The sequence below is a fragment of the Neltuma alba genome, unplaced genomic scaffold, assembly GCF_004799145.2.
Source record: "Neltuma alba isolate B1F8T4 unplaced genomic scaffold, ASM479914v2 tig00005599_pilon, whole genome shotgun sequence".
In the NCBI taxonomy this organism is placed as follows: domain Eukaryota; kingdom Viridiplantae; phylum Streptophyta; class Magnoliopsida; order Fabales; family Fabaceae; genus Neltuma; species Neltuma alba.
In genome coordinates, this window is record NW_021634167.1 from 1 (window position 1) to 12,285 (window position 12,285).

A 12,285-nucleotide genomic window follows, 5' to 3' on the forward strand; every position below is an offset into this window, starting at 1 on the left:
CCTAGCCTCCCTCAATATGAGGCGCAACGCTTAGAGAGCAAATTTTGAAAGATCAGTTACAAATGAATTATAAATTATGAATCCAATCTAAATATTTAAATAATTTAGCTAATTGATCTCGTGGCTTTTGGACTTAAGTCTTGTTTTTCCTATAATTATGAGTCAATTACCTAAAGACATTATATATCATTCATCTATCTTCTCCTCTAAAAAGTGAAAGTGCACATATGGTCCTCCAATTTTATGTAAATTAAAGTTTCGTATTTGTCTGTTTTTTTTTAAAGAATATTATTTTAGTTCTCTGACATTACTATCAATCTCAAAGACTTGCTTTTGCTAGGGTTCTTATGGTTCCCTTAACCAACTTAAAATTTGAGAATATATTATCAACTTTTAAAATTTTAATGTCGGCATTTTTTATTAACAAAGTTAATACTAGATGATTGAAAAAACCTTTATAAAACTGAAAGACCAAAATAAAATATTTATGATGCTAAAGTACTAAATATGCATTTATACTTTTCTAAAAGCTTGATTCTTTTTTTTTTTTGGGTAATTTTTAGAGTTCTTGGTCCTTTAAAATGAAAAGGAAAAAATTATTTCATGATCTTTATGTGTTAGCCTTTTAGCTAAGATTAAAATTAGCCTGAAAGTTTAGGTTCAAGATTGCCTCAAAAGTATTAAAATAGAGTAATGTTATCTCTTATTATTAAAAATATTAATGGTTAATGTCAATATTTTAATAATTAGTATTAGTTTTTTTAACAGGTTATGACAACATTGCTATGTTTTGAAATTTTCAGAATGACATTGAACTCAAAAAACTTTGGGGACAACATTAGTCATGAGTAAAATTTTTCAAAACAAATTACACCTTAACTCAATTGTCTAACTTAAGGCGTGTTTGGAATGCCGTTGGGAAGGGAGAATGTGCATTGGAAAGAGTGAAATTTCAGTTAGTGGCTTATTTAAAGGTAATATATTATTTGGATTAACTTTTGAGCAAATGAGCTTTTGAGAATAGCTAGATTGAAACAACAGTCAAATTTTGTAGCTTTTAGAAAAAAGCCAACGTGAAGAGAGAAAAAGATGACCATGAGATGAGAGATGAGTACATTAAAATGTGTCCTATTTTACCTTAACAAAAATAAAAATTACTCCAAAAATACTCAATCATTATATATTCCTATAGTCTTATTTATAAGGTAGAAAGAGAAGGTTTTTCTTGATTCTATTTATAAGTCACTTCATTAAATTTTTGACATGAATATACAATTTTTTCCTTCATTTATTATAGTGTATATAGTTATTTTTCTAAAAAGGTACATATATTAAATAGGATAAAGTTGAAAAGTTATTATATTTTAATAGAGAGTTAATGCAGTTTAAAGTTTTTTTAGTCTGTGTTAAACAAGTTGAAAGTATCTTATAAATAGAACTAGAAAAGTATGTTTATAAAAGTATCCAAAAAAAATTAAATAATAAATTGAGAGAAAATTGGAAAAAATTTCTTCATTAAAAATTTACTGGTGATGAAGACTTAATAAATTTTTTATACACACATGGTAGCAGCACTTTGCAAATTAATTTTGTATATAAACCCTTTAATTATATCCTTTTTATTAATTTAAAATCCCTATTATAATTTTCTCACTAAAAGATATTTTTATTTTATAATTATAATTATAATTATTTTTTAACAAGTATCACACTAAAATCATATAATATAAAATTATTATTCAATAAAATTCATGTTCGTTTTACTCATTTATATGGAAAATTATCTTTTTTATTAATTATCCTAATAAATTTTAATTTTTAACTGACTTTTTATATAAGTATCAATTCAAACATAAATCACATTATACTACCTAACTTTTATCTTTAACTTAAATTTGCAAAAGTCAATTAGAATAAAAGTGACTTTTGACACCGCTAATCTGAACACATCCGACGGGTAGATGTAATAAAATAGCATGTTTAGATGCAAAATGACTAAAAAGGACATAGGTATTACAAAAATAAAAGGAATTAAAGTATTATTAAAAATTATAAATTCTAAAAAATATATTCAGTAAATAAAATATAATTATATGTAAATATGAAATTCATAAAATAATATAAAAACATATTAAAAAATTATTCTAAGTCTTTTTAATGATAAAAATAAAAATATATGTTTATGTAAATATATATAATGTATAAAAAAACACTACTATTAAAAATTAAAAATATTACAAAATATGTTAAAAATTATTTTACATCTATTTTCATTATTGCCTGGTGATGATATAGGTTCAGTGAAGAAGTATTCTAACAACATGAACAAGCCAAAAAAAATAGTTTTGGCTCAATGTAGGGTTTGAGATGAAAGTTCGTTCTGAACAACTGCTAATTCAAACACTAAAAAATAGCTTCTCTTTCAAAATGTAACTTTTCACAAGTTCTAAAACATGTTTTAGTTTCAGAACGGTAATCTAAACACATGCTAAAAAAGTTGGGTTTACCAAATCACCACTCTTTAGAATTAAGGCATAGCCTCCGTATTCCATGATCATACTGTTATAAATCACGTACTACATTCTCGAAAATTGTAGATCCCAAATTACTCTTTCGATCCTTAATATAAGACCTATTTAACTAATTTGATTAAATTAAGAAAGTTAGGTAAGTTAGTTAATTATAAAAAATGTGATACGTTTTTTTAAAAAAACCATAATCATCTTTCTTAATACCTCATCTCCCTCTTCTACTTGATTATGTTTGAGGGAGTATTCATAGGGGTAATTTAGAGAAAACTGATAAATATGATAAATGGTTCTTATATGTAGAATAAAAACTAACTTAATAATTGGGTCTTATATTAAGGACCGGAGGAGTAGATAATAATGCTGATTCCAAAACGGGTCTTCCATTAAAACCAAAGCTTGAGATGGTTTATTCAATTGTGAGGGTTGAACGGGAAAGTGTCAGAAGCAAAAACCATCAGCAAATGGCACAACTTGGAGGTTGGCCATCAGATTTTGACCCAACCTTGCTGCGACAATGACACCAACAAGCATTTAACGCCATTGAAATGTAATCTGAGAACATTAATTTTTATTGGAACTCTTTAATTTGACCATCAAACGACAACAGGGATAACGTGCAAGAAGGGGGTGACACGTGTCAGGATAAGCATTGGTTAGAAAATTGACCACGTAGCCAACCACAAGCCGTTGGATGGCGGAGAAATCTGACCGTTGATGATTTATGGTCTAATCTAATTGGTTAGGTTTGTGTGATGATGGTGAAACTGATGGCGAACGTGGGGGTGATGCGGACGTTAAACATTGAAGGCCACAATCACAAGCTCGACAGTCAAAGGGCCGGTGGTTTCGCTTATCTCAATCACTTGTTTGGAGCATTAACCTTCAACCCAAAAGACAACCCTATATTATTATTATTATTAGTTATCACCAGCTATTTCTGACTTTTGACCGATGATTTCTTTTTTAAAAAAAAAACAGAATTTTTGGGTTTATTTAAGAAACTTTGATTATATTTTGAAGTTTTTATTTCAATTCAATTTTAATTGGTATTGAAAATCAAACCGGTTATTAAACATGTTAGAACAATGATTCTTAGTAGGATTTGCTCAATCATGATTAAAATAATATAATTTAATTAAAATGTATAAAAATATGCATATATGACCATGAAAAAAGTATTATTTTAATAAAAGAAGACATTGATCCATAAGTATATGCAACATTTAAGTGTAAACCATATATAATCCCAAAAAGTAAAGTTGCCAAACGGACTGCTACCATGTTCTTTTCCTGAAAATTTGAGAAGTGTCCTTGTGGTTGAAACGGCTTTAACCTTAACGTTTATAATCTAATAAAAATTAGTTTTAGGTTCAAAATAACTGTAATATATGCTGAGTTACCAAAAAAAATAGACTGCTAGTATATTCTTATACTGAAAATCACATCAATCCAAACTTGGTAAGGGGAGGAGAAAACCATAAAATTTAACTTAGTTAAATTGTCCAAAAGCTCCTACACAAATCAGTTAGAGGATTGGCTATCAATTTACTGGCTTAATTACGTTGTACACCCTCTGGTCCTTAGTATAAGACCTATTTTATAGTGTAAATTGTACTACAAAATAGGTTTTACATTAAAGCTTGGAGGAGTATTTTAATACTCCTTTTAGTTTTAAATATATGATCCATTTTGTAGTATAAATTACAATTAGAATAGGAGGAGTATTATAATTTTAATTTGTGATCAGCTATTTTTTTGAATGAGAGTTGATCGGCTAAATTATTCTATCCATTCATAACCTTATTATGGTTATGTTATTTTTATAAATTTTCAGATTATAATGATTAGAGTCAAAGCGTAATTATTAGCAAATTTTAATTAGTGATACTGAAGTTTGAATTCCTAGCCTGATTAATCTTGTAAATTTGAGAATCTTCCAGATGAGAACGTGTAGTGCATTAATCTGATCCACTTTAGATTTACATTAATAATCCAATAAATTCATATCAAAATAATAAAGTCCTTGTTCTTTTTTGGCAAAACATTTTTTTAAAAAAAAAATTGTATTACATGTTACATGATTAAAAAAAAAACAGGAGTTGTATTTCTTACTCTTATAGTTTGTAAACAAGCAACTCATTATTTGCAATGGAAAATACCTAGACTAAGTTATTTGTATCCATTATATCAATGTAAGTGTATAATTAAATGTTAATATTCTAAAAATAGTGCACATAGTCATGAAGAACTTAACATAATAGATATAAAGAACTTAATGTAAGTGTTATCTTTTAGAATGAAAAATATTTGAGTCAAGTTTTCTATATCCTTTAGAATGAAAAATACTTGGATTAAGTTTCTTATATTCATGTCAAGTTTTCTAATCACACATAACTATGTGTTTTTATTTTTTTATATGGGTTTAGAATCGATTACTATAAAATACTAATATTTTAAAAATAATACACATAGACATGCATGATTTAGAATTTAAAATAATAAATACAAGTAACTTGATGTCATCTTAAAATAATATCAGTTCAAAATAACCGTAGCAACTGAAATATTTTGTACATGTTTTTTTAAAAAAACACTAGAAAGGAACAGAGAGTTATCAATCCTGTTAAAAAGTTATCCAAAATTTTATTTATTAAGATATCTATATTAATGGAAATATTGTACAAGTAAATTAACCAAATTAAACGAAACCAATCCAGTCAATTAGTATTAATTAATGTTAATATAGAAGGTAACGTTCATATAAATTCACAATATTCATAAGTCTTAATATTACAATGAAATATCAATGTCAAAAAAAATTGCAATGAAATATTTATTTGGGCGGGGATGGCAAAGAAAAAAAAGACAAAAATTTGTAGAACATTGAAAAAAAAATAATTACTATTTTCAATTCTAATTATAAAATTTTATTTATAGTTTATAAATAAATAAGATCATGAAATATTTACTACTGTAGCTTTTAGAATAATTACTTACCAGTGAAAATAACTTTTTCCATAAAAAAAAAAAAGAAAATAACTTTTTTTGGAGACAGAGCCTGACACGCGCATGTGCGCGTCACTCTCGCACTCTCCCAGAGGCTGCTTCTCGGCGCTCGCATACATATATGCCTCACCAAACGCATCTCTCAAACTCAAAAACAGATTCTCTTTCGTCTCAGTTTTCTTTCTCGCCCTCGTGGCTGTATCTCTTTTCTACTCTTCAGATCCGTTTTGCGTTAGCCGATCCGACCCGTTCCTGAACGACCTAACGGACTCTCTTCTCTTCTGTTAATTCGATCGATACTCGCCAGGATGGCAGATCCTCAGATTAGTAAACTCAGCGCCGGAAGCCGGCAGCAGCCGAGTCGATTGCAGCGGCGTGCACCGTCATCGTTATTGATAAATCGGTCATGCGAGTGGAACGTTGCGATTCCACTTTTGTCGCCGACGATGGAGGAACTACCGCCGGTGGTGACTTCGACGGAAGGAGCGCCGCCGAAAGAGCAGCCGCAGCAACAGAAAAGGCTTCCTAGTGCGGAGCCGGAGAATGTGGTTTTCCAGAAGTGGCAGCATCCGGCGGCACCATTCTGCTACGATCCGCCGCCATCTACGGTGGTCGCTCCGTTCGTCCCGGTGGAGTTGTGAAGAAGCAGCAGGTGGGAGGATGATCGGATGGTTGAGAATAAATCAGGAGAAGATCTGACGGTGTATGTTTGGTGGAAAAGCTTTTTCTGATTTTGCTTACGTAGGATATAAATATGAACATGATTTTGCCAAAAAAGTCCATACAAGTAGCCAAGGAGGTATGATTGACAAGTCCATAGAAATTTTAACCTGTGAACGAGAAACTTTTCAACTTCCTTTTTTTTACTTTTCTAGATGATAATGATGATGATGATGGATTTACGAGTAGCTTTTTCACTCCTCCTTTTTGAACTAAAAAGTTAAATCCCCCAAAAGTTACTGCAAATATAAATTATAGGCATACTTTATGTGTGTTTGCATATCACGCTATTTAGATTTAGTGATATATTTTAGGCAGAATTACAAGTCCCAGCGAAAAAAATTTAATTCTCTTAAAATTTATTGACAAGTGAAGATTAAGAATAAGTAATGATAAGTAAGAAATAATAATAACTTTAGGTTCATCGCTTATCATTAGGATTTTTTGTAATTAAATTTTTTGTTAAGACCTTTTGATGATTCTCTTTATTTTTTATTGTATTAAAATTCAATTGAGTAAATTTTCTATTCTTTTAATTTCTTTTGTAACTGAAAAAAGTTGTTGAATCCACATAAATTACAACAAACATAAATGGGTTAATAGTATTTTTACTCTCCGTAAAATTTGAACTTAATGGTTTTGGTTATTTTAGTCTATTTAAAGGGTTTTAGACCTTAGAATATTGCTCTTCTTGTTACTAACGTAGATCTAATTTAAGATTTAATATTAATATTATATGTAAAACTTATCTTACATGTTTCTTTAATTTTTTTTAATCAAATTATCTTATATATAAGGGTTATATCACATGTTTATCAATATGTTTTTAAATTAATTTTTTAGTGTTGTTACTTCAACAATAATCACATAGGAGAGAAAGAGAAGAAATTAAGGAAGTTGATTAAGTGTTTTAGAAGAAACATATCATATTAATTAATTTAACTAATATTTTTTATCTATTTAAATTAATTAATTAGGTTTTATATTAAAGACTGTCAGAATTTTTTTAAAGATTGAAATTGAAATAAAGTCAGATTTTATGAATCAATTTCAAATTTTAGGGAAAAATAAAATGAAGTTAAATTTTAATAAGCAAAGCCATTAGCTTTAAATTTACAAAAACCACAAGTAAAATAAGATTAAATTTTATGTTAACATTGTAGTATTGTACTACTATATTAGTTAAAGATACGAGAAGTTACGTCATGCTGAGTCGGTAATAACAATTTTTTTTCCTTTTTTTCTTGGCCATGGCCAACTAATGGCTCCGTACGCTTGCCTTGCTTGGCATCGGGCATCTCGAGCCAAGCCACATGTTGTGTTTTGCACTTTAGGTAAATCCCTAAATCAAATTCTTGTGAAAGTCTAAAAGCCAAAATTAACAAATTGAAATTACGAGAATAAAATCAAAATCCGGTCAAATCGTAAGGATTAACAATGATGTTAATCTAAAAATTTTTCAGCTCCCCTTTGATAAGCTCAAAAAAGGAGCTTGGGCAGAGGCTAACGTATAAGCATAGCTTTTCACCTCTTTTTCAATATATGTATTTTTATAATGTGAAATTTAATATAAAAATAAAAAGGGAAAATCTGTAAAGAAAAGGTTTGAATATGTAAAATTCCAATCCAGACAACTAATACTTAAAAATGATAGTAAAGGAAGTAAGGCTTGAATCGCCATTTTGATAATATCGTGAAATTACTCATATATCCATCTGTGACAAAAAAAATTCATGAAACTTGTTAATTCCAATTTAATATTACTCATTTTTCAGTTCACAGCTTATTAATTTATTAGCTAACTAAATAATAGAGAACCCAAAAAGGTTATGAAACTTATAATTTATAGTTCAACGTGTTGGAATATTTTTAAAACAAAAAAATATGTTTTTTGAAAAGTCATGTCCTTATATAAATTTATTATATTAATAAATATGAGGGGTTATGTCTTCATATAAATTAATAAATTTATTTAAAAGGTTGTGTCTTCATATAAATTAATATATTTATATGAAGGGTTATATAGGAAGTTAAACCATTAAATGAACCTACATATTAAATACATTGTATTTAACAAAGGGTCATCTAGAAAGTTAAAACGTTAAATGAACCTACATACTAAATTCATTGTATTTATTTAAATTATGTTGGTTCATGAACCAACATATGGTTGTGACCTTTTATTTAATAAGTTTTATTCTAAAAAGTATCTTTTCAAGGCATCATTTTATGGTCTATATAAACCCTTCACCATCACTTCATTTGGAGAAAACACAACATGAACATTAAGATCAAATTCATTGCCTTTGTCTTTGAGTGCATACAAAGATAGAGTCAAATTATCACTTTGTAAAAGCCATTATTGCTTTTACTTGAATTTTGGAAGTGCAATCCATATTCAATGGTCTTCATTGTATCCTGAAGGAAATTTGCTAGTCAACTCAACTTGCACCCTAAAAGATAGGAATAGGTAGGGGCGAATTAAGCCTAAAAGAAAGTGATGCCCACGCCTTGAAGACATCATGCACCATTTTCTTCTTCATCTCTTCTTCTTATACTCTTTAGAGAACCATTCCCATGAACAGTCTTTAGGATTAATCCGCAAGTACAAATGGCTTCTTTGAAGGAGTTGACTGTAAATTTTGTGAAGTTGGAGAGATTTGAAGGAGGCAACTTTCTAAGATGGCAGAGGAAGATGAAATTTCTTCTCACAACTTTGAATGTGGCCTATGTTCTCACCACTCCCAAGCCTCAAGAAAAAGAGGATGAGACCATTGTTGAAATTAGAGAGAGACAGAAGTGGGAGAATGATGACTATATCTGCACTGGACATATCCTCAACAGCCTTTGTGACACTCTCTTTGATATTTATCAAGATACAACCTCTGCAAATGATCTTTGGGACAAACCTGAGGCAAGGTACATGCAAAAAGATGCTACAAGTAAGAAATTTCTTGTCACTCGTTTCAATAGTTATAAAATGCTTGATGGAAAGTCTATCATGGAGCAAATGCATGAAATTGAACATATTTTGAATAATTTCAATCAACATAAAATGCATATGGATGAGTCTATTATTGTCTCCTCAATCATAGACAAACTTTCTCCTTCATGGAAAGACTTCAAAAAGAGTTTCAAACATAAAAAGGAAGATATCTCTCTTGAACAATTGGGAAATTATCTTCGTTTAGAAGATGAGTATAGAAAGCAAAACACTGAAAAGAAAGCCAATACTCAAGAGAAGGTACATGTGGTAGAGGAAGGACAATCCAATAAGACCTCAAAGAAAAGAGGGAAGGATAAAGACAAACCCCAAGCATAGGATGGTCACAAGAATAAGAAAAGGAAAGGTAATTGCTTCTTTTGTGGAAAAGGTGGTCATTTCAAGAAAAACGGTCGTTTTTTCAAAAAAAAGAAAGAGAAAGAGAACAAGTCATCTACAAAAGAAGACAATTTTGTGACATTAATTTTTGAAATCCACCTAGTTGATAATAATGAATCATGGTGGGTGGACTCTAGTGCCACACGTCATGTGTACAAAAACAAGAACTTTTTCAAAACATTGAAGGAGGAAGATGGGGATGTACTTTATATGGGAAATGCATCAGCTGTCCAAGTCAAGGGCAAAGGGACCGTGGAAGTTGAATTCACTTCTGGAAAAACTCTTACTTTAAGAGATGTCTATTATGTACCGGAAGTTAGGAAGAATTTAATTTCTGTATCTTTACTTAATAAGTTTGGGTTTAAGTCTATATTTGAGAGAGATAAGTTTGTTCTCACTAAGGGTGGAACATTTGTGGGCCAAGGTTATTTTTGTGACAACATGTTTAGATGTAATGTTGTTAAAGTTAATAACAGTATTTATAGTTCTGCTTATATTGACTCTTGTGATTTATGACATTATCATTTGGGTCATGTTAATTTTGGCAAAAGAATGATATGATGAAACTTGAATTGATTCCAAAAGCTGCTATTAATCATGACTCTTACACTACTTGCATGTTGACTAAAATAACAAGAAAACATTTTCCTAGAGTAGAAAGAAGTTCTAAAATATTAGAATTGATTCATTTTGATATTTGTGATTTGCATGGTTGGCCTACTTTGGGTGGTAAAAAGTATTTTGTGACTTTCATTGATGATTGCACTAGATATTGCTATGTCTATTTAATGCATTCGAAGGATGAAGTCTTAGACAAATTTAAGATCTTTAAAACTGAAGTAAAACTTCAATGTGAAACCTTTGTAAAATGTTTAAGGACGGATAGAGGAGGAGAATATTTTGATCCAAAATATTTTGAGTCTGTTGGCATAATACATCAAGTAACTGCTCCTTATTCCCCCACAAAAAATGGTATAGCTAAAGAAAAATAGAGTTTTAGTTGACATGGTGAATGCCATGTTATTTTACTCTGGTTTGTCTAATGGATATTGGGATGAAGTATTGCTAACTGCATGTTATATATTAAATAGAGTTCCCAATAAAAGGAACAAGATAACCCCATATGAATTATGGAAGAAAAGAAAATCCAATCTCAATTATTTTAGAGTTTAGGAATGTAGAGCAATAGTTAAAGTTCCAGAATGCAAAAGGAAGAAATTGAGTGAAAGAGGAGTTGAATGCATCTTTTTGAGATATGCTGAAAATAGTAAGGCATATCGATTCTTGGTTATTGAACCAAATAATTCATATCTTGTTAATAAAGTCATTGAATCAAGGGATGCAATGTTTCAAGAAGAAAGGTTCAACTCAATTCTTAAATCCAATGGTGTTTTTCATTCCAATGAGAAAACAAATCAAGAGAAGAATGAATCTATTGACAATGACTTAGAAGAAAAAAAACTTAGAAGAAGTAAAAGAGCTAGAAAAGCAAACACTTATAATTCAGATTTCTTCATGTTTCTTGTTGAGGGGTCAAGGGAAGAAATTAAAAATTGTTCATCTGTTTGTTTTAATTTAGAAAATGATCCTAAAACATTTGAGGAGGGTGTGAAGTCTCAAGATGCAGCTTTTTGAAAAGAGGCTGTACAAGATGAAATGGATTCAATAATGAGAAATAAAACTTGGAAATTAGTAGACCTCCCGCTTGGTTCTAAACCTATTAGTTGTAAATGGATTTTCAAAAGGAAATTAAAAGTGTATGGATCTATAGATAAGTTTAAAGCTAGGTTGGTTGCTAAGGGCTTTACACAAAAAGAAGGAATAAACTATTTTGATACATATGCACCGGTTGCAAGGATTTCTACAATCAGAGTGCTAATAACACTTGGTTCCACATACAATCTTATTATCCATCAAATGGATATTAAAACAGCTTTTCTTAATGGAGAGTTGGAAGAAGAAGTGTATATGACACAACCAGAAGGATTTGTGGTTCTTGGTCAGGAACACAAGGTGTGTAAGTCAATTAAGTCTTTTTATGGACTTAAGCAAGCCCTTAAGCAATGGCACAAAAAATTTGATGACGTAGTTCTAGCAAATGGATATAAAATCAATGAATCTGACAAATGTGTTTATAGTAAATTTTATAATGGGAAAGGTGTCATGATTTGTTTGTATGTAGATGATATGTTAATTTTTGGCACTGATTTGAATGAAGTAAATCAAACAAAGAAATTTTTGTCTAAAAATTTTGACATGAAAGATATGGGAGAAGCAGATGTCATACTAGGAATCAAGGTTATTAGGGATAATAATTGTCTTGGTCTTTCATAATCTCATTATATTGAGAAAATATTAAAGAAGTTTAATTGTTTTGATCGTTGTTCTGTTTCTACTCCATTTGATTCCAGTATGAAGTTAGTACCAAATAAAGGTTGTCCTGTGAGACAACATGATTATTCAAAGGTAATTGGATGCTTAATGTATGCTATGACATGTACAAGACCAGATATAGCATATGCTATGGGAAGGTTAAGTAGATACACAAGCAATCCAACTCATAATCACTGGCATGCCGTGGATAGAGTGCTAAGGTACCTGAAAGGAACAATCAACTATAGTTTGACCTATAGTGGTAATCCTTCA

General features: G+C 29.8%; 2 protein-coding genes across 2 annotated transcripts; both read left to right on the plus strand.

The window, feature by feature from the left end:
• The first annotated feature begins 5,845 nt into the window (after window positions 1–5,845).
• Window positions 5,846–6,178, plus strand: LOC114748059 (uncharacterized protein At4g14450, chloroplastic-like). Its single transcript, XM_028936414.1, has one exon. It carries the CDS (start codon window positions 5,846–5,848, stop codon window positions 6,176–6,178), a length of 333 nt encoding a protein of 110 aa, XP_028792247.1.
• A 2,690-nt stretch (window positions 6,179–8,868) lies between these two features.
• Window positions 8,869–9,579, plus strand: LOC114748057 (uncharacterized). The gene has a single exon (XM_028936412.1). It carries the CDS (start codon window positions 8,869–8,871, stop codon window positions 9,577–9,579), a length of 711 nt encoding a protein of 236 aa, XP_028792245.1.
• The last annotated feature ends 2,706 nt before the right edge of the window (window positions 9,580–12,285 follow it).